The sequence below is a fragment of the Phaethon aethereus genome, assembly GCF_964289735.1.
Source record: "Phaethon aethereus genome assembly, chromosome: 12".
Taxonomy (NCBI): domain Eukaryota; kingdom Metazoa; phylum Chordata; class Aves; order Phaethontiformes; family Phaethontidae; genus Phaethon; species Phaethon aethereus.
In genome coordinates this window covers 3,183,985-3,207,288 of record NC_138588.1, presented here as the reverse complement: position 1 = coordinate 3,207,288, position 23,304 = coordinate 3,183,985, and the positions used below count along the sequence as shown (strand labels likewise).

At 48.2% G+C, this 23,304-nt stretch overlaps 1 protein-coding gene across 1 annotated transcript in view; it reads right to left on the bottom strand.

Moving 5' to 3' along the window:
* Positions 1-621: 621 nt before the first annotated feature.
* The window catches only part of IGDCC4 (immunoglobulin superfamily DCC subclass member 4), a 95,010-nt gene continuing 72,327 nt past the window's right edge, over positions 622-23,304 (bottom strand). The window contains exons 9-20 of the mRNA XM_082004902.1: positions 22,869-23,006; positions 21,262-21,435; positions 20,431-20,664; positions 15,365-15,472; positions 14,642-14,825; positions 13,825-13,952; positions 12,723-12,893; positions 12,076-12,213; positions 11,530-11,635; positions 10,275-10,509; positions 3,063-3,227; positions 622-1,247 (exon numbers count right to left, since the gene is read on the bottom strand). Of these exons, the coding sequence (XP_081861028.1) occupies positions 717-1,247; positions 3,063-3,227; positions 10,275-10,509; positions 11,530-11,635; positions 12,076-12,213; positions 12,723-12,893; positions 13,825-13,952; positions 14,642-14,825; positions 15,365-15,472; positions 20,431-20,664; positions 21,262-21,435; positions 22,869-23,006 (2,312 nt within the window). The 3' untranslated portion in view covers positions 622-716. The remainder of the gene's footprint in view (positions 1,248-3,062; positions 3,228-10,274; positions 10,510-11,529; positions 11,636-12,075; positions 12,214-12,722; positions 12,894-13,824; positions 13,953-14,641; positions 14,826-15,364; positions 15,473-20,430; positions 20,665-21,261; positions 21,436-22,868; positions 23,007-23,304) is intronic.

Sequence of the window (23,304 nt, the reverse complement as noted above, 5' to 3'; positions counted from 1 at the left end):
ATAAAACAAAGTCCAGGCTAGTGAAATGACCCAGACACTGAAGAAGGTTCTATAGTACAAGTTGTTAGAGGCACTCTTAGAGTGTGTAATAAAAGGCCACTACATCAGCCTGCTAGTAATGGTTACTGCGGTAGTGTACAAAGAGCGCCTTATAATCCTTTTAACCACGGGAGGGCAGAAAAGGCTGGTGGTTACAGCTCACTGAACTTGTTTGTGTTGGCTTCCACCCCCTTGTGGGACTCCTCTGACAAAATACATCCCAGCGCTGCGAGGCACTGGGTAGTGCCAAGGGGCTCCCTGGTGAAGAGACAGTGGTGAAGAACCGCTCAGTGTACCCTGCTTCTTCCCAGCATTAGAAGACGTCTTCCCAGTCGCCTCGAGGACTATAGCGAAGTGACAGCCCCAGTCTAATGCAGAAGGCTCTGTTCTAGCTGTGGTTTCACGTCAGACTGTGGCAGATGGCTCAATCCTGCTCCCATGAAGACCAAGTTACTCATCAGCTTCAGCAGGAAGAAGATGGGCCCGTACCAATCTACCTACTGATTTCTTGAAGGCAATATGTACAGCTGACAGGTCCGAATCCTGTTCTGGTGAGATGCTGCACCTTCTTAGCTCCTGCTGGGCTCAGTGAGTCAAGGGCACGCAGTACCTCACAGGAACAAGCCCTTACTAGTGCTTCTAGCTCTCCCATGATCAAAATCAGATTAGTTCACTCTTTAATGATTGTGGACACATGCCATGTTCTCAGATGCTGAGGATGAACTGGTTAAACCAGAGTTACTACAGAAGGCGGCCTCCTCCTGGGCCACGGAGGGTGACTGGCACTTGACTGGCTGCACATCCCCCCTGCCCTCCTGGATGGAGTCCGAATCTCCACTCTCCACTGAATCCAGACTTTCCCCGTGCTTGTGGAAGCCATTGGTGAGCCCAGGGACGCAAAGGGCCTCTGTTCTGTTAGTCTTTCCGTCGCTACATAACCGCTCGTCCTGGGCCTGAGCCTCAGAATTGCCCGTGCAGTCCACCAACACTTGGCTAGCATCCTGCTGAGGGCTGGGAGCGCTGGGAGGAGCCGGCTCTCCAGAGGGGAGCTCTTCAGGCTCCTGGTCCTCAGTTTCTGTCTCTTCGCTCTCCAGGGCGTGCAGCTGGGAGTTGTAGTTTCTGTCAGAGGCTGAAAAATCAGAATGGACGATGACCTCTGCTTCCACTTGGTGAAGGCTGGCTGGTGGGCAGCTTTTCTTTGCTTCATTCTGTTATCCAATGGGAAAAATTAAAAAAAAAGAGGAAAAAAAAAGGTAAGGTAAATGAAACTCAGATAATTGAGGCTGTGACCCAACCAAGCACTGAAATATATTTCTTTTTAATCCCACAGAGTGCAGTGGGATGTACATGTGCCTCCATTAAGTATTATCTTGATATGTTTCTCAGAGCTAAAGTCTTAAGAAGCATCTCAAATCACTCCAGGATCATTACTCCTATTTTATACTTGAGAAAGCAAGTCCCAAGGGAGTGAAGCAATTTGCCCACGGCTTCTTGGCAAGCAACCATTCCTCCAAGCCTCTGTCAAAGGCCACGACTTTCAACACTCACCAGTCTGTTTCCATATTAAGGGCCAGATTTCTAGAGGGCGAGTGGGCAGCACTCTAGAAAACTGGCTTCTGAGACAGCTCATGATATAGAGCCACAACTAGATACCAGGGCTCCCTTCACTTTCCTGGTCTAATCTTGGCTTCATATCACAAAATGTTTGTTCGTTAGAGCCCTGATCACAGCTTGCAAAAGTTGGTGTAGATTCAAGCACTTTAGTTCAGAAAGAAACCAACTGGTTCTCCTCCGCAGTGTTTAAGCGGACTTCAGGCTACATGTCTCCACAAATCTGGCTAACAAGCAGGTCATTCTGTTAGACTATCGTTTGACAATTTAACAATTTTGGAAGCTGACAAACAGCTCTCTAGGCAATCAGCGCTCAGATTCTGGGCTGAGTGTGATCTAGTAGCAAGAAGACAATTCAAAGTATGGGAGTGATATCCCACGTGTTATTTGTGCTTTCTGTTGAAGCCAACTTTGTGCATCATTTACATATTTTAACACTCTTCTCCTTTTGTTGACAAACTCTGATGGGTAAGCTGTGTTGTAAATGGTGCCCTGTAATTGGGTTGTAAAACATTGTCTTAACTCTATCCACAACGTTAATTACATCCTGTGTATAATTGATTTTCACACTACTATCTAGGAAGGAAACATAGGTAGGTTACTTAGAAGTATTTGCTGGGGGTGGGGGGTGAGCTTTTTAAAGCAATAACCAGACAAACCTTCTGGTACAGAGTCAAACTGAGCAGGTGTCAGCTTCCTTTGCTGAGACTGTGGCACAGACACGACAGTCCTTGTATGAACTCTCCCAAACACGGGAGTGCATATTTATTCTGACGATGCCATATTGGAAACAGGATTTCCTCTCAATCTATGCAGCCACATAAAGACAACAAGTGGAAAGTGCTCTACCCTATCAGGAGAAGGAGTTTAAATCAAGCCTTGATCTTTGACTCCTTTACAGGCAGAAATGCAATTCCTCCTTCAGGCAAGCACACTGTAGATCTTAACGACTGTGCCAAGTGTCGCGGCTCCTAACTCATTCGGCAGGCTGCTTGCTGCACGGTCACAGCAAAGACCCAAGGCAGACTGCCGGTGCCTGGCTTCAGTTCCTCAGGAACTGGGACTGCCACAACCCTGCTGGCAACCGAGCTGTCTGACCCCACTTGACCACCACCAAAACAACAAGCCCACAGCACAGGCCCTCAAGGGCTGGCAGAGTCAAGACAGAAGATCAGGGGAGAGTTGAGGCTTCAAGCGATGCTTTGTAAAAAGCTTTTATTCAAATCCCATCAGCCTCGCTGGCATACACTCCTATACTGAGGAAAAAAAATAAAGCCTGTGATCAGCCAACTAAAGCTATCTCAGAGAAGAAAACGTTTTCTCCTGTGCTGCAAGAAGGAGAAAAGGAGATGGGGAACATAAAAGGAAAAAACACATCAGAACATGCAAGTCACTAAACCAAAGACACCCACCATCATGGCATCGTAAACCAGAGCTTGTAATAAAAGCTTCTGTCCTGCGCTGGAAGGGAGCTTCAGCGATCCGTTCACAGCAGAGAGAGGCTCTTTTGTGATAGTGTCTCCGTATCTGGCTATGCTGTTTGTCCAGGGCTGGCTGGCTGATTTATTCCATGAAGACTGCAGAAGAAAAGTGGGAGGAGAAAAGATCCAATTATCACAGATACAAGATTCTTATCCTCATAAACCTGAAATGAGAAACAGCTTGAAAAAGGAAATTTCAAGTTGGGGAAAATACCATGGTGTTAGAAGATGCAAGTGAAATGCAGAGATCGCTTCTGATGGCATCGAAATAAAAATGCTTGCAAGGACTCACACAGTCGCCCCGTTACAACAGGCTTTATTGCTCTGTTACATGGTCTGATTCATGGCAAGTGGATAAAAGTTGCCAGATGGTTCACAACCAAAGTGGGCTTTCCACTGGTTCTCAAATTTCGAGGCCAATGGGTATATCACGGCACAGGACATCACTTAAAGGTCCACTGAAATCAAGTCCCTGCAAAGCTGCAGACAACCCAGAGCAGTACGAGCCTACTGAAAAATACTGCAAAGCGGGAAGGGAACAGGGACGGTGGATATCTGGAGCAGAACGCTTACAGCATTTGCTATGGCACAAGCGATGCTCTGCAGCATGGAGAAGGACCCTCACCTGTGTGTACCGGCACGTGTGCTCTAGTAAGAGTTGAAGACAATGCTAAACTGCTCGCTCTGTGGTGCAGACAGATTTCCTGCTCTAAACTAAGGCTTGGGTAAACACCCTGCCATTCCCCATCACAGAGGCACAAAACTGGGGGCCTTTTTTTTTTTTTTTTTTTTTTTGCAACAGACCACCAAGCAATTTTTAGCTCAGCTTTAAATCCCCTGGGCAACCAGTGTTACCTTGTTTGTAGATCTAATTAAATTATATGGGCTGAACGCAATTTGTTCTGGGTTCTCTCAGCTTCCCCTTGCAATAAACTGTTGAATGCACACCTCTGTGTATGGGAAATGTGTGCCTTTAAGAGCTGAAGTTATTTAACAGCTCAGACTATTAGTTCACAGGCAGAAAAGTATTTTCTTTCCAGGTTTTGATTTTATTGAGCTGTCCTGCATTTACCTGAGCTCAGCCTTGCTACTGACTCACATACATATATACACACGCATGCACTTAGATTTAAGGAACACACAAGCCAGTTATCTCTGGGCTCGTTCCACAGATGTTACACGTTGCCTGGATAGAAGCAAGAGGACGACACAAGGCTGAAGTGAAGAGAAAATCCTGACACACCGTGAGCGTGCACGTGCATACAGGATACTGGTGGTGTGAGCACGATGACTGCGCAAGGCGAAGATAGGTTGAATATACATCTATTGAAACTCACTACTGCTCACTGTCACGCAGGAGAAACCTAGGTTTCTGCTCTGCATGAGTGGCCGCTACTTACACAGGCCAGACCTATTCCAACAACAGTCAACATAGCACGAGTCCAACCGAGATGGCAAGGAGATTTCTGACATCAGCCTGACCTTGTGTGAGTCATTTGACCTCCTTGTGCCTCGGTCCATCTGGCTGGAAGTTAGGTAGAAATACATGACCAGATGTTGTATGTGAGCCAGGCATTCCTAAGTCAGCTATTTAGCACGAAGCAAATGCTATCTCGTGCTGTCAATGCTGGCAGAAGGCACATTAAAGCGCTCATGTATGCACTAAAGAGCTGCCTGAGCCTCTCCCGAGCGCTCTTGGTCCACCCAGACGCAAGCGCCAAAGGAGCTCAACTCCTTGTGGGAGGCAGAGCAGCATTACATCCCAGTGCTAACGCCAAGTCAGAGGAGCTTTGCTGCTGCCTCAGCATCAAACCTTAAGAAAACAAGTACTAAAAGGCCTCATTTATATGACAGCACCCTGCAGAACAGTGACGTCCAAACCCAGCGCTCTGGATATCAAGCATGCGCTAATTTCGAAGTGGATGCTGGAGGCAGCATCTTTGCCATTCCTCTCTCCACAATCCTCAGCAATATATTCTGAGCCAAGAGCATTCCCTAACTGCTCTCTTTCTAAGTGGACAATCATTAAACTACACTTTAATAGCAAGAAATCAACCAAGCGATCGCTCACAATAAGGAATATCACTACATGTGCGTACTCAAGGAATGTGTTCAATTTGCTTCTGCTGCCATCTGAAAGGCTTTCTGCAGCTACGTCGCTGACTGATGGCTTCTGTGCCTTTTCCAAGGAACATACGTTACTGAGCAAATACTGCCTGGAAATTTCAGCGTTGAACCTACACAAATATGCACACATGCAGACAAATGTGTGTCCTATTATAGATGCTTACATGCATATTTGCCATCAGAAAGATCTGAGCATCGTACGCATATACACACAGAGCAAACTTGAAAACCTTCTTGCAGGCATCTTGTGAATACCAAAAAACGTGGAAAGAAACAGGCAGCTCTACTGCAATCCCCAATGGACCATCTGTTAGCGGAAATGTCAATCTGCCATGTTTACATAGGTTTTGATGACTCTGGGAACAGCCTGTTCAGCTCTGGCTGAAATTGGCTGCAACGAAGAACAAACTTGTTTTGTACCAGTTTGCAACTTTCAACAAACAGAAAAAACCATCAGCCACACAACATGGCCTATATCCCACATGTTTTTCAAACACATTATGATTGAGAGGGAGGGGAAAAAAATAAATCCCTTTGGGGCTTAGTCTCCAAGGTTGGGCAGCGGCAATTAACTCTAGGTCTGTTTTCATCACAGACCTGAAAAAGACCTTGTGAGCCTGAAAGCTTGTCTGCTTTTTTAAGCAGTATCTTTTGGTGTAATAAATGATACTGTTTCTTCCTACTCAAGCTGGACTAGTGAATGGTTGAAGGAAGACGAGGAAACATTCTCTTGGTTTTTACAATAGAACAACGAAGTCAAGGAGTGTCAGTCTAATACTAATTTAAAGAGGGAAAAATCCCTTTGTCAGTTCACTGCAAACACAAGAATGAAAACTAATAAAAACATCTTCCAATAAAAGGTGTTTCCATTATAGCTAAATCCTTATCAAAGCAAACAAGCTTTTTCATCTTAGCCTTTTTATAGAAACTCTTGACTGGTAAAAAATGTGCCTAGATCATATTACCTTCTCAGTGACAAGTAATGATTTCATGCAAATATATGAGCTGAGAATGAACATGTAGGAAATGTTGATCTTGAAACCCTCCTTGTTTTATGAGGACGGTTATTTAAACTAGCTTGAAATCCTGTGCAGAACAAGGCTGGGGACATTTCAGATGTGCCCAGCATTTAAGGGCGTCATAGCAGAGAAAAAGGAGCTGAAGGGCACCACAGCAGCCGGCGGGAGTGGGAAAGCTCCATGTCATGCAACATACAGGCATCCCTGCCCACAGCTGCGCCTCTAAACAAGATGCAACATAACACAGACCTCTCCCCCACCAGATGAAGGAGAATCTCTGCTAGCTGTCAACAGGAACACAGCTCTCATCTAAGACTTTCCAGAAGACATTGGGACTTCTTTTTCCATGCAGAAAAATTTCAACACGAAAATTATGACCCCAGTAGATCCACGTTCCCTGATGCATTACAGCTTTTGCTCTCAAAGTCACAGGGAAGTGCAGTCCCCACGGGGAGGAAACCCACAGAGGCAGCAAGCAAGGAAGGTTCCAGCTCGCAAGAAGCACAACGGCAAACGTTTCCAAGACAAAACACTTGGGTTTGGCTTCATTCAATGAAAAGCTGAAGTCTTCCATGGAAAGCAGATGCTTTTTAACATTCTCCCCCACACCCTAAATTTGCTTGGCCCAAAAGCAGTAGTGACAGAGGTGTCTGGAGCAGAGCCATTTTACCATCCTCGGTCCATCTGTCAGGAAAAACAGAGCTGCATCACCACAGCCTGTGCGTTACGGTGTCATTTATAACACAGGCTACTGAGGGCACCAGTTTGGGGGGTCACTTGAAAGGGGAAGCGAGTAAGAGGAAAACCACTTGCCAGTGTATTTACAAATCCTCGTGTGTGACCATTGGGAAATGCACTGAAAGAAAAGGGCTCACTAAATGGCTGAGCGTACTCCTGCCTAACGGAGCCGTCAGCCATCCAGAGCAGCTCCGTGCCGACAGTTTGGCTGCAGTAGCACCTTGCTGTCCTGAAGCAGGGGCAGGGTGGCCAGAGGGCTCCTGTGGGCTGTCCAGCAGGAAAGACTGTCCCGCCTTCCACTTGCACCAACCTGCATCCCCAGCATTACTTGAACAGCTCAAGAGTAATCACGGCCCTACATTTGAAGGAACTGGGGATCTTGACTCGAAAATGTACAAGGGGACTCCACAAAGCCCCTGCCCGTGATTCTTCATAGGAGTCAGTTCAAGTCTCAGTGTTGTTAAAGACTTCTTGCTCTCAGACTCACTCTTCTCCAGTCTCCACACCTGCAAAGTGACATTCGCTCACTTCTGACTGCTTCTGGCACGGGGATAGTCCCTGCTCTGCATTTGTACATCTCCTAACACTGAGCCTCCAATCTCTGCTGCAGCCTCGGGGTGCCATAAGAATAAAAACAATAAAGAATAAGTCATGAAATGCTACGTAATGAGCCAGCATGTGAAAAGCCTGCAAGTGTGGGAGCAGCTATCATGGCCACCGCTAATGGCAAGCGCCACTCAGCCAACACGAGACAGCCTTCAGGAGCGTAACTTGAGGACAGAGAGGCAAGCAGGCATCTGGAGGTCACACAGGTCTGGAGCTGCCAGCTCCTTGGCACCACAGCTATGCAAACCTGCCCAACAGTGGCAGCAGCGTTGGACTAAGAGTCTGTCCCAGCCAACTCCCATGTGGTGACATGATACGCTGTTAAATAAAAGGGATCCTCGAGGCATTTCTCACTCCCTTTCTTTATTGACTAGGACTGCAAGTGATAGTACCTGACCTAGAGCACCCTGGGGAGCTTTCTCTTGCCAGGCTGGACCAGGAATTTCCTTCCACAAGGAATTCCTTTTTCCTATGGCTCTACCACGTTCATTGCCGCTGGTTTTCACAACCCCAACCACACAGAGCATGAGAGAGTAACAGAAGGTAACAAACACAGCTCGTCATCCTAGGCTACAAAGCTCCTGGCCATACTCAGGCAGGGTCTGGGGGCGTTTGGCAGCCTAGCTGAAATGGCCACTGGAAGAAGCTATTTGCAGTGTACAAGACAACCCAGAGAACATACAACCCACTCCTGGGCCTTGGCTAGCAGCATTTTGTCTACAAGCAGGGAGATGCACACCCCCCTGGCTGCACCTCACTCTGATTTACATCTGTTGTGGGGACCAGGCATGTGTGCACCAGCCTGGTCATGCTTCTGAGACCTGCCCAACTCCCTGCCCACCCAGCCTGGTAAAATCACATCGCCATCCGGACAGGTGGCCTCCTGGCAACTGCAGCATAAGAGATGTTTTTGACCTGAGTCTTTTCACCCTTGAATATACACCTCAGAGTACAAGGAGGATGCTCAGGGCGGGCTCAGGTGGGACTTCAGCAGGAACTGGACAGTGGAGGGAATGGGGTCTCCTGCGTGGGAGCACATCTCCCTCCAGTGCCCACTCCCAGCAACAACATCCTGTTGCTCCCAGACGCCACTCCAGCTCTCCTTCCTTCACCTGCAGGTCATCCTCACCGGGCGGCAGGGGTGACAACTGCTCTCTGGGTGGCTGTGTGCGGCTGCTCCTCACTGATCCTTGCTTCCCTACCCACATCCATCAAAAAAACAAGCTCTATTCTGCTGGCAAAAATCCTCAGTGAATGTAACTCTCAGTGGCCTTTCCGCATCCAATTAGGGAGGCAGAGACACTACAGCCAGAACTGCTCCTCTCCCCGAAGCTCTGATCTCTGAACATAACTCTGCTGCCAGCCTCTGCCACAGACACTGGGGGCCCCATGCTCTCCAGCTCAGCCCTGAGCAGCCGGGCCCTGGCACTGCCCTCTCCAGGTCCTGCTTTGCACCCACGAAAATCTCGGTGTAAGCCTTTGCAGACAGGATTGCTGCTTTGCAAGCGAGACCTGGATATGCTGCCCCCAGAAAGGCCTCCCAAGGGAGGGAGCTTCCCCCACTCCGACCTGTTCTCAGGGTAAGTCACCATCACTGAAAACATTTGTTCCTTATTTAACAGAAAGCTGTAGGAAATGCCTCACACTCTTCGGCTTGGGTCCAGACAGGCAGCTACATTCCACAGAAATCCAGAGATGCGGCTTGGCTGCAAACTGCCTCTCCTTCAGCTGAGCGCCGATCTGCCACGGCACTTGGGGACGGCCAAGAGTACGGCTTCGGCTCACAGGACTCTCAAAGCCAGCAGAAGTCGTTGCGTTTCCAAAAGACCACACCTGCACCACCACAAGCAGTGAGGATGGGTCTCGCCATTAGCCAGGTATCCTGAACTCACCTTCCCTCCAGTGACACACGAGCACATCGTCGATGCAAACCTGAAATCCCATGAGCTCACAATACATTTGTTTTACTGAACCTCCTAATTACTTTACATGCTCTCCCTGGGCTACAAAGAGAGACATAAACAGATTAACTAAATTAGGCCAATTAAAGGTTCCCTAATGGAATGAAATGTTTCAGGCAAGCTTGAGAGAGGAAATGGCCAGGGTGGAGTGAAAGACAATGCAATGTCAGGCAAACCAAGCAGGGCAGGAAGAGACTACTTCAAAAATAAGGTTCATAAATAAAACAAAATTTCACCTCTTGTGTATCTTCAAGGGTATTCGAGCAAGCACACTATTTATGGACAAAGCTCCTTCTGCTCTAAGCAAAAGAGTATGCTGGAAGGCAGAACACATACTCTAGACATCACACTTTCTCACACCATCTATATGCCACAGCAACAGGAATAGTGCAGCTTTCTGCAGCAGGAAGTTTGGCAGCTCCTTCTCTGGGGATGAAGGGTCACCATCCCAGGAGATGAAAAGGGGTGGTAGATGGCACGGTGATCCCGAACTTAGACCTGACAGCCAACACTGAGCCAGTCAGTTTTACAGAGAGGTAAACGCATGGCTGCCCAGCACCAGCCTGCCACCAAGACTACCAGCACCCTGCAGAACCAGGACAAGATCAGATCTTGGCTTTCCAGCAGTGACAGACCAAACAAAGGCTCTTGCCTAGGGTGGGAGCCCAGCCACCACATGCATGGGTCCTTACCTTCCTCTTCCCATGGACGATGTCCTCAGGGAGGCTCGCGTGGATGAGGCTGTGCACTTCCGTCAGTTCTGTGATGTCCCCCAGGGGCATGGGTGCATCCTCCGGGAGTGGGGACATGAGGGACTCCAGCTCATGTGAATCTGAGGTAGCACTGGGAGCTGCCACCCCTTGCCTGCTCCGGTGGTAGTAAGTGTGGTTGCTGGCTGCCTGGGAATCAAGGCCTGGCAGGGCGTCCCTGGGGGTAAAACAAGCAAGAGCTGACATCTCTCACGAGCCTTGCTTCCCTCTGTCCTGAACAGCCAGAGAAAGTGATCCCCTCTGGGCCACTCAGCCTGCCCTTGTAGAAGCAACCAGGCCCAAGCCCCTGCCCTACTGCTCCTGAGGAAGGAGATCCTCTATCCACACCCTGCTGCAACAGCTTTCGCTGCAGTAACCCCCCCCCAGACACATCTCTTCACCACCTTCACTAACCCTAAAGCTCACACACAAAGCACGGTGCTGGATGCCAAGCCCTCCCCTCACCAGTCGATCACAAGGGCAGCAGACAACGTGAGTCCCAACACTAGAGCAAGCACTCTTTAGCCCCTGCCCATGGGGAGTTGTGTCACTCCTGGCATCTCTGCTTTACAGATAAGAGATGGAACAGGACAGAAAGGTTTCGTGGCCACATTAGGATGAGACTTTAGAAGTTGCTTGTTCCTAGCCCTGAGATCTGCCTCCAGCTCAAAGCTCTTCTCAACAGCTAAGCTGGTTTCTGATCATGGTCTTTCCAAATGCTTGTGGCTGGATTCAGCCCCCTGGGATAGCAGCGGCTTTGGGCTGAGTCCAATCCTCCTTAAACCAGCCTGTCAGTCACTGGGAAGTCTTTCACCATTTTCCCAACTGAATTTTAACAAACCCTTTCCAAACATCCTTAGAGCTGTCCAACCTCAGAAGCAAAATATTGCCCACACTGACAGACACAGGTAATAATCTGGTAAATAGTGTTTTTTCCCTTTTCTTGAATTTTTTTTTCCTTTCTGAAAAAAAACAATAGTCTAACAATACAAATTAAAGAGAAACTACTAAGAAAAATCAGTGAAAAGACTGTACTAAATATGTTCCTTAGCCAGCTAGCACTCTCAGGACTCAATCTTTTTATTAACTGGTGTCATACCTCGCATCCGAAACAACCCAGCTGAACGTGGAGAAGCAGCTCACAGCGTATTTTGTCTCCTTCCGTATCAGCCTCCTGCAAAGGCGAGGTGACACCTACCTCTGCTTGCTGTTGCGGAAGCTGGCACACATGCAGAAGAGTATGCAGAGCAGCCCCAGGCAGACTCCCACAATGATACCCGTGACGGAGTGGATATCCAGAACATCTAGTAGGGGAAGGACAGACATGTCATTTCAGCCGCTGGCAGGAAGAAGGTACAAAGTGTCTTATATTCAGAGAAGCACCAGTTTCACCAAAATCAATAGATAATGCTTCTGTACACATAAAGGAAGAAGATTACTTGGCAGTGACAATTTAGAGCAGCTTTAAACAAGCTGGCATTCATGCACATTCATTAATTTCACGCTATACAGGCCTAAACAGAAAGGCAGCAAGATGCAGGTTGCAGGTGCCCTTCCACAGGAGCTGAGATGGGGAAAAGATGCAGGGAAGAGATGTAGAGACTGGTCTACACAGAGTCACGTCTTGCATCCTGCACGGTGACATCAGGCAATTGCTTGGCAAACAGAAATGCCGCTGCTGACAAATTGCACTCTTCAGCAATGCAACTCGCTTCCCACACCAGGACAAAGGGGACATTCGTACCAGACAACTTCTCCCGGAGGGTGTGCACATCCTTAACGTTTGAATAGGGACCAGATCCCACGACTGTCTTTGCTCCCATCTTGAAGAAGTATCTGGTATCACTTTCCAGGCCATGCACTTCAGTGCTGAAGATATTTCCTAATCAAAACAAGTCAAAAGAGGTTTAAAACGTGCAATTTCAAGAGTATTCAGAAGCCGCAGCAAAGCAGCAGTGGAATTCTGTTGGACCTTCAAAAGCGAGGGATTTTGTGTCATGAGGTCTAAGAGGTAATTCATACACCTCTTTGGTATTAATGAACTTGCTGCTTAAAGAGCTGATGATGATGCAGACTGCACGTGGTGCTGCTGGCGTATGTTCTCCTAGGAATTACTGGCTGCCAGCCGGTATCTGCAGGATAATAATGTCTATTTCAGCCCTAGACATGTATGATTTCGTGTCTCTCAGTAGTTGTCTCCCTGGACTCTGCTATATGACCAGCAGGAAGGCCCAGCATATGCTCCAAGAAAGCTGGCAGCATGCGCTCTTGAGCATTTATGTGTGTGCGCGTGAAGTGAGGCAAAAGTCAGGGCAGCAGGACTGACCAGCCAGGGCTCTGCAGGCAGCAGGAGGACCTGGTGGGGTATTACAGTACCTCAAGGAGGCTCACCTTCTCGTGTCAGCAAGGTCCACATGTCATCAGGCTGCGTGTTGTTGGCATTGTACAGGATGAGGTACTCCACAATGATGCCATTGGGCTCGACAGGGGGGCACCAGTGCACCTGGACAGCGTAGGGGTTGAGCGGGTGCAGCCGCAGGTCAGAGGGAGGAGTCGAGGGACCTGGCAGAGACAAGTAAAGACCCAGCGTGAATAGCAGAAAAGAGGAGAGCATTCAACCTGCAAGGCATGACAACTGCTCTATGTCTTCTCTGCATCCTTCTCAGTGGTGCTGCAGCCATGCTTGCAAGCATGAAATGATGGGCAACCTGGGGCCCCAGGCACCTCATCCAAACAAGCTGTGGAGAGCGCAGAGAGGAGGCTGCTCAGCCCAATACAGGGCGGAACTTGTGCATCACGGCCAACCAGCCAAGGGAAATGTGAGCGTGCTGATGAAGCCACGCAGCTCAGTTTGAGGCTGTGCAACATTGCTCATCTTTGAGAGGATACTCCCAGCACACTCTCACTTGCTTTCTGCTTCATCTCCCCCAAAGCCCTGCTTGCACCGCAACTAGTCCCAGCTAGGGGCACGACACACAACACCTCCAAAAGCCATCGCTGCTGCTCTGTGAACCTGAGCAGAGAATTTGTCAGAGTAAGGAGCTAATCCACCGCAGCTTCCAGGATCATCTCTACCTCCCAGCCTTCAACAGGCCTGAAGCTAGGAGGTGAATGTCTTACTGGAAAACCAGGCTGGGCAAGGCACTCTTGCTCTGACTGTGACATTCAGCACTGCAGAGGACCTAGCAGTTAAGCAATGCATTATCAGCTCTCTCTAATAAGCAGGATTTCTCTGAACCCAGAGGCAACCCCACAGTAACAGCAACCATTGCCCCAATTCTCTTTACATGCTCCTCTCCATTTACAAAGCAGCACTCCTTTAATGGGCTTGGGAAAGCCACCAGGATGCTCAGCGGCTCTCAGCATGTACTCAGGAGCATCACAGCTTAGAGGTGTTCTGAAATCACATCTCTCAGAGGCACATTAAGAGGGATTTGACAGAGATTCAGGGAAAGCCAGGAGAAATCAGGATTCAATTCCCATAAATACTCACGGTCAGGAAGGGTGAACCGCTCCACCACACTGCCGAAGGGCCCATCGATGCCAACGCCATTGGACTGCACAGCAAATTCATACCTGGTGTAGGGCTTCAAGCCACTAATGAGAATGTCTTCATCCGAGCTGCCAAAGAGAATACATTCCCAAGACCATGAGCACTAGATGGTTCTCCCACCCACTGTCACCTTGATACCTTACAGGGAACATTGTAAGAGATTATCCTAACTCCTACAGTATTTCATTTTTAACCTAAAGCTTCATCTCCTGCAGTCATGTGAATACAAGAGGACTCAGCTCCCAGATACAGAGCAACGTAGATTCCCAGCCTACAGGACCACTTCTGATGTACTTCCAGAGAAAAGCTTGAAATCACAGCCTGGTCATAGGCTGAAAACCTGCACAGGAATCTAGATTTAAAATACATCCCCAAATTATTGTAACTGCTTAAACTCTAGCAATTTTTAAATCAAACTTGTGAGGACCATCTCACAAATCATGAACGTTTTGACACTGGCCATAATTGTGCCTGGCTGTGTTAACTACAGGGAAAACAAGCATGTAAGGTCTGATCAGAGCAGGAAAGATGCAGAAACCAGCCAGTACATGATCCCTTGGTATTTAAGTCATTGACAAGTCTCAGTGCCACATTTCTCCAGCTCTGAATGTATCTGTGACCAAGGCAGACTTCTCTAGCATGTGAAACACTCAGGATTTTGCTCAGCACAGGAACTTCCATGAAGGTTCCTCCTGTCCTGCATTTGTTCCTGACATGAGCAACACATGGCAGATGAACCCTTAGCATCCTGCTTTACCTTGTGTAGTATGTAACGAGAGAGGCGTTTTTCAGGCCCCAAGGGCTGAAGCGCACAGTGTAGTTGACAATCTTGACTGTGGTGAAGTCGGGTTTCTTCCACCTGAGCCATATGGAAGTTGAGCTGTTGGACTCTGCGTAGACTTGGACTGGAGGCAGTGGAGGACCCTTCTGCACAGGGGGATCTACGGTGCAAGACAAAAAGAGAAGAGAGATGTGGAGACTTACATGACAGTTAAGGCAAGGGACAGACATCACGGACACAGAAAACAGAATAAAATAGGTGCAGGCTTCACAGCCTAGGCCGATACGCTGGCCCTCCAGCGCAAGCCTAGATGCCCAGCTTAGCCCTTCTGTGCATGCAGTGGTCCACGCTTTTCCTCACGTGTGGGAAAGATCATGATGAAGATCCACACATCAAGGCGGTGGAGCACAGGAGGCCAGCTTCAAAGCTACCCACCTGACAGGCCCACACCAGGGTAAGGAGGAGCCCAGGCTGTTCACCATCCCACAACGGACTGGCAGAGCTGAGAAATGAGCCTAGGTCTTCAGAGCTTTTGTTTATAACACTGCAAAAAGCCTGGCATGCTGCTAATTCATGTCCTCAAATCTTTATAACATAAGCAATGAAACCCAGGTTATTTGGCATTTCCAGGACCATCCCTTCCTTTGAAGCCACATGCCAAGTAGAAGAGACAGACAACAAATGAAGGGCATTCCTCACCTACTGCTGTTGCAGGTGCCTTTTCTGTTTTGCCCTTCCAAACCGCTGCGTAACCATCTTCGTGCTTATTAAATGCCACAAGCTTCACTTCATAGAGTTTCCCAGGAGCTGGAAAGAAATCAATCAGGGTTTGTCTGACATTATTTTCATTACCAACCTTCCCCAGCTAGACATGTTTTCTTTGATCTGACCAACTTTTCTCACCATCCAAGAAAATAGCTCGAACAGAGTTGTATTTGCTAAAAATACAGCAGGGAGTCCCCCTTCCACATTCAAAGACTCTCACAAGTGGTGCCCATATCATCACAGGTACTCTCTAGTTCTCCCCTCAATTTTTACAGAAATTATCAGCAGCAAATGGACTTGCCCCAGCCACCAAGGGTTAACCAGTGTCATGGCCTGGAGCACATCACCTCAGGATTTCCTGATCTTTCTCCCTTGCAAACTGCTAAAGAAACCTATGCACAGTGACTCTGCTCTCTCCCCCATGGAAGTGGATGCACTGTATCGTTTATTCTTGAGGAGTGAGGACATCCTCTCCTCTCCAAAATGCACCTCCCATTTCTAAAGTCCTTTCTGATTTATTCACGGATGTGAGGATCTTCCAGCAAGTCCTCACACACCCTGTTAAGTCACTGGCAGTTTTTGTTGTACAGTGACTATTTTGCCTTCACAGCAGAGTTTTTTGATGTGCAGTTAGAAAAGCTCACACAAATCCCACAGCAGAAACCTGAGAAAACCTTCCCATCAGACAGCCATGCACTCCATGGGGAACCTCACACTTGGACCTTAACTGAGCTGCAGGACAGGGTGCTCTGTCTCCAAAGCAGTGCTGCCCGGGTCCAAAATTCACTTCCCTCTTTCCTCTGGCCTTTCATCAGCTGAAATACTCCACTGCTGTGTTAAGTAATATCTGAGGGTTTTTTAATGGAGATGTTTAATTGAGGAAACAACTTGGGAGATACAAAGTTCTCAAATAAGCAACTCGCCAGCTTCTCCCTTCAGCAGCCAGCCCATTCAAAAGCTCAGTGAGAACAGTCCAGACTGTCTTCGATTGCCTTGGCTGCGGAGCATTGATGAATTTTGTTAATTTGGGATGTGCCTGTTCATTCCCTGCCCTGATAGATCACTGCTCTCTTTGCCAGACAATGTAAGCAGAATAAAACCTTTCTTATTGATGCCAATTTTATTATTACTGCACTGATTACGCTCCCAGAGGCTAATGGTACCAATTACCAAAGGCTTTCTCTGCTCCACAACACATGTTCGCGCTCAGAATATAAAAACACTTCAGCCACATTTTTCTCCCCGAAAGAATCCCAAAAGCAAACAGAGTTTTGTCTGCCTCCAAGGCAGCCTGATCTGCATTTCCACACTCTCCAGCCACAGGAAAACATTTCAAACCCACACAAAGGGGGATGAGACCAAAGGGCACTCAACTTCCAAACGGCTGGGACCACAAGCTTGATGAAACAAAGAACCCCACAGCCCATCTCTCGCCAGCACACTCCGCCTCCTGCCTGAGCATTTGGCTGGGCTTCACTGGGACACGAGCTCATCGTGGATGATGCGATCCAAAACAATGAGGAAGAGTTCACAGATGTGATGCAGCTGCGGGCAGCTCCTGTTGAAGAATGAAGTGAAGGAAAGGACAAGTCCTCCATCTCCATCCCTGGGTAGGATCAATACAGCAGCCACTTTCACGTGAAGCCAGAGGAGCTCTACTACAAGATCAAGCAATTCACATTCTGAAAATAGGGTTATTTTGGATTTCTCAGTGAGAGGCTTGGCTTCAATTTTTATACACAGGCCCAGATGTTCAAGCTCTTAGAACATGCAGACATAAAGCTCTATCAAGCTGTCAAGAACCTAGTAGGCAGCATGAAAACAGATGTATTTCACTGCATTCCATCATACATTAAATATAAGCAGAATAATCTAGTCCAGATCATTTCAAATCACTAATCTGGATGACTGCATAATTTATCCAATATGCTAAATATGTTGTTTTATTCAGTTTTTCAAGGTGTTCATGTTGGCCAGATGCCATATGCCATAATTTCCTCTAAGTGGGAAAATACCCTCATCTCCAGGGAGTCACTCTGAGAGGAATGCACTCTTCCTTCATGGGAATGTGGAAGATGGGATCAGAACCTTACCATTTATTTTTCATGTAAATTGCGGCCCTGGTAGTTACACACCGTTACAGAGAATAACTGCTAGAACATAGATGGAAATGAATGAGAATTTCTCAGGGAAAAGCCCTCCTGGTGATTCAGGACAGCTTCCTTTTCATCTTGTGGGCTCATGAAATGGCTGTATTTCTTACGTGCCTTTGAACAGCTGCCCACCTCTCTTACAGGATTTCAGCACGTAACTCTCAGACAAGATACAAGGCGTGTGGATGTGGTGCTTTGGGACGTGGTTTTGTGGGCATGGTGGTGTTGGGTTAACGGTTGGACTTGATGATCTTGAAGATCCTTTCCAACCTTAATGATTCTGTGATTCTGTGAGTGTCATTAGCGGTATCACTCTAAGGAGACGTGGTTTGCTCCAGAGGTTATCACGAGCATTGGAGAAAAGTCTTCTTTCATTTTGGACAGCTCAAACGGAGACAGCTGGGACACTACCAAAGGCAAAATCAAGAAGGCACATGCTGGGGGTAAGGCAAAGGATGAGGAAGCCTGCAGGACAGAGAAGAGGTGGTGGACAAAGCTGACACCATTTTAGCAGCGGGACCAGCCAGTGCAAGAGAAGACAAAAGAAGAATCTTGCACCGGACCAGCACAAGGACCCTTACTGCAGCGTAAAACACGGCCTGATGTTACAGGAAACTAGGGGAGGGAAACGTGGGCAGGGCTCTTTGCTGGTCTAATACTTGTGCTATTGCTGTGAATAAAGAACAACTGCTCAAGAAGCTCTGTCCAAAGCTGCCTTCTGCACCTGAGGCATGCCTCGAAAGGAGCTGCCTCCCCCCAGAAAGCACTTGCCTCCTTGCCCTGCTGTGCTCCTGGAAAAACCAAAGAAAATCAGGAAATCAAAATCAAGCTATGCAGGAACAAGCAGCGGGACAGGAGTTTTTTCTCTCTGGCCACATCCCAAACCAAGACAAGAGGCAGAGCGTTGGCTTCACTGACAGTGCGGAGGTGTGGAGCAAAGGGGCATTTAGTGACTGTGCTGCTGCAGCACGTAGCCTCCAACGGGGACCACGGACCTCGTTTGCACTGACAGAGCATGCAACCATGCCTGAGCTACAGCCTTGTATTCCCAGTGCCTAACCCTGGGATTCCTGACACCTTATCTCTTCAAGTTCTTGACCCAATTTGTAGTTTCAGCCACGACACCTCTTTAACAGCCCACCTCCCACAGGCAAACCGCACCTTCCCACCAGACAGCACCATTCACCACATGCAGCCCCTTTACCCTGAAGCCAAGAGATGCTCCCAAGAGACAACGTTGGGTATTTTGTTTGTTTTTACAGAGGGATCTTAGGAGAGGTTTCTACTGCTGTGCTTCCCAGGCAGACATCCATGAGCTGAGAAATCCCCCCAGCCGATTCCCCATCAGCCAATGTGCAACAGCACGGATCACGTTAGGGCTTCCCACCTTTCCTAAGACTGCGACTCGCTCTGCCTACAAGACCCCTAATGCAGATGTAAGTACCTGCGCAGGGTGGCTCTCTGCCATGAACCTAAACCCCCAATTCTAAATCCCAATACTCCTCGTCCTGGTTTCGTGTCCAGAACCCCTGCCTTTCTCCACACAGCCAGATTCCTGACCCCTTCCTTTACTGTACGCGTGCAGGACCACGTCATTCAACAGCATAAGGGGGAGAAAAGAGAACATCCATTGCTGGAAGAAACCCAAGACTCTCTTCCTGACACAACGATAGCTGATACACAACCACCAAATCATAAGGAAACCATTAAGGCTTGACAGATGCCCAAATTTAAGGAAGTAATTACAGAAGAACAAGCAGCCTTCTCAGCATCATTGTGCCAGAGCATTTGGAACCAATTCAGCCCAATCCTGAGTCCCTCTGCTAACTGACTTGCCAGTGGTTAGTGCAGCGCGTGATGATGTTCACATGTGGTTTCCTCAGTGCAATAATTACAGACCTAAATTCTTCAGAGAAACTCATAACTGTTAGCACCCTCTCAGTGGCAGGATGGCTGCAACATAGCTGGAAACCCACTTAGTGATGACACAAACTGTCTTTCCAGGTGCTGCAGCCTGACCTTTACACCACGCATAAAATATACGCTAGACGTGTAAGATGAACCAGCATGAGAAACGCTCGCCCTGCAGTCTCCGCTCACTGGGCAGTAACAGGGATGAAGTGGGGGATGGAAGCAGAATCCTGTTTCAAGGATGTATCTGCCATGACTCTCTTCTCTCTCCCCATCCTGCATCAATGGGCAAATCAACTAATTAGTACGATCAGATGTTAGAAACATAACTCCTTATGGGAAACGCCTAGTGCAGTTAGGCAGGCAGGCAGGCAGATCTGACCGTGGTGCAGACTTGCTCGCCAGCCACGGACACTCATTCTTCTATCCCTTTTCCCTCAGGGGGAGGTGAAGGAGAATACTGACCCGAAATTAGCATGCTACTAATTACTCATCTCTGCATTTTAATACTGAGAGATTTCCAATAGCATTCAATTATGGAGCTGCTTAGAAATACATAGGGAAGGAGAGATCATTGTCCTGACTGGAGATTTTAATCTAGGCACTCTTTATAGTGACAATAAAAACCACTAATTGATTTAGATCTACTTATTAGCATATACTAAGTACATTAGTAGCCCTTGGTTAAAAATACAATCTCTGCTACACTTGCATGAGAAATTTCTGTGTTTTAAACTCTGCTTACAACAAGCTCCAGGAGCCCCACTCCAGAAATGATTTTGGGTGCTCTTTAAAAAGTTCGCACAGTCCTGGTCCTCTGTATCTGCAGCCAAGCAGATAACTGAGCCTCTCGGAAGCATCCAGGGACTTCTACAAAGTGCAAGAGACATACCCTGGGTTTCCACACCAACTGCTAAGAAGATGTAACCAGCTAACCTAGTCGAGTCAGCTCGTACTGCTTCACTTTCTTCTTTAGTTTTATGGGTCCTACGTCCCAGCTCTCATCTTCAGCGGCATCCAAAGGGCTTTCGTTGCTGGACTCCTCTGGGCCCACTTCTCGGTAGTAGAGCTTGTACCCAGATATCTGGGCATGGTTGGCTGGGGGCTGCCACGTTATCAGGAGAGACTCCATCTTTGCTCGAACTTTTAATTCTGTCGGGGCAAATGGAACTAGAAGAACAAGACAAGAGAAGAAAGTTCAGCCACTTGTCTCCATCTTCCTGCTCTACTGAAACCTCCCTGCTCTCAGCCATGAGGCAGGGGTGTGAGGAGAGGCCATCCTGTGAACAGGACATCTCCACTGTCTGACAGAATGGTGCAGTTACTCTCTACCATGACTCTCCCAGCTGGGTGATACAGGAGAAAAACCACCACTATCACAAAGCCATTATGGGAGTTTCTCAATGTGTTCCGAGATACCACCATCTTTAACCATCGCTGGAGTCTGGGAGTGGATAGACAATTCTGCCAAACAGAGCTGTGCCCAAGCCAAATGCCGTAACATTGGGGTTTGGGGTTTTTGTTCATTTCTTTCTTTCTTTTTTAAGAATTTTCACAGCTGCACATGGAGGGAGGAATGACCAACTGCCCAGACAAGCAGCAAGACATACAGGGACTGCTCAACAGAAAGATAAAGGTGGGTACTTCGGTCTAACCAAAACCAATGGTTATAATTCCCTAATGAAAGCAAGTATCTCTGATTATGCCTCAAGTTCCCCAACGTCCTGCACACCCTGCCCAAATCCCAGGTATCATCCATCCTCCTACCATGTGTCTGGTTGTCTCTGTCAGGAGTACGATGCTGGGTCCACTCAGAAGGTGCCCCATAGCCCACGCTGGTGCTGGCTGCGATGCGAACTTTGTATACTTTGTTGGGATGGAGCGAGTAGAGAGTGATTTGTGTCTCATTTCCACCCACTTCAATGGAGGTAACCTGATCTGCTGGAACCAAGGTGACACCATTGAAAACATTGTTTTCCCAGTCAATACAACCAAGCAGCCACAAAGCCCAGCTACACCCTGGTGGTCCGCACGCTTTGGGCTGGCTTGGCTTTGCCCAGTGCAACCTCATACCACCAAGAAAAATTAGAACTAAAGACTGGATAGAGCTGATATCTTGACTGACAAACCCCTTCATCACATTTAAAACTGCAAGTTGCCTTCAGCACCATGGAGTCTGCCTGGAGGGGAGCTGTCAAACCTTGCTGTTGCTGACGGGATGGTAGAACATGAGCACAGCCGATGGTAGCGGGTGGTATGTTCCAGTGCTTCTCATTGCTGTATTTAAATCCTCACCTTAATTTGCACCAGAACTGTCCAGCAGCCCTGCTTTCTGCAAAATTCACACCTTCATCCACGCCAGACTGAGGTTTTATTGCTCCCTCTTCAGCCCACCCCAGTGCATAAGGGAGATAACAGGAAATTTAAACTGAGAACGGCCTGGGATTTTCACTGTAATAACTAATTGGTCCTGCTGAAGATTCATATTGCCTGTTTGGTGAATGCAGAGGTCTTGCTTTTCAGCTTTACCTGGTGTAAACTCAGCTGGGAGCACCATCCCTGCTACGTAACAGTGTATTGCTGAGTGTGATTCCTGGACAGCAAAGGTTTCCAAGGTTTTACGATGCCACAGAGCCACGTCCAGGCTCAGGGCAAAAAACCAAGAGCCAGTACTAATCCAGATCAAACACAGGAACATGTCCAGCACTTCATCACACTCCCCATCCTTCTCTTGGTAAGAATCATGACCCTGGGAAGTGAGAAGCTGAAGAGCTGTGATGGTTTTAAGAGCAAATACCCAGAAGGATTTGCAAAGCAAGCACACATGGAATTGGAACAGCCACAGCCAGCACAGGCAAACGTTACCATCCCTGCTGAAGGCTTCTTAGAGCATCTGACAATATAAATAAAAGCCGGATAAAAGTCAGCAATAGAGCAACACAGCCTGGCCAGGATACTTGCTTTTTTTTCCACAAGGATCACTTTGATTAGACTCTGTTTTAAAGGAATCAAATGCATTTACCCTTCTTCCCCAACCAGCATAAAGCTCTTCCCCCAAAACACACAGTGCAAGATGGCACCAAAGGGTTACTCATACAGACGCTCATGGGGCAGCACAAACACGCAAGTGTCAGGCCATTCCCCCGGGGACACAGGCTCCTCCACAATCACAGAAAAAGGCACCTCGAAGCAGTGCGAAGTAGCACAGTACCGCACTGACCACCACCAGCACAGCCAGGCTGAGAGGGGACTGTTCTTTTCCCCTGGGTAAAAAGGGGTCCCTCCCATTTTCAGCACCTCCTCCCCTCAACATGACATGTTGTTAACACTGCTGGAGCAGAAGACTCAACCCCCCCAAATGGCATTTCCCTCACCTTCCTTGAGGGTGCAGTAATCGATCTTGTACTTCATTATCTTGCCGTTACTCAGCTCTGGAGGAGGCGGCAGCCACGTCACACGGATGTCACCAGGAGTCATGCTCGACAGGGACAGCTGAGGGGCAGCACTAGGAACTGGGCAGAAGCAACAGTGAGAAGTCAGCAAAGACCAGGGCAAGACCTCAACACATCTCTGTCAGCTCTCCGAGTTGGCGGGGAGGCCACTACCTGGTCTTGGCCCTGCCACAGCCACTGGTGACATGCTGCCTGTCCCGGGGGAAACCAATACCCCACAGCTCAGAGCATTGGTGGGGTGTCTGGGGAGGGGAGATGGTGGGCTGCTCAGCTTCATCAGGCTGGTCAGAGCCTGCTGGCCCCACCCACACTGCTCCCTAGAGACCCCGTGTCTACTGCAAACTGGGCACGTTAGCAC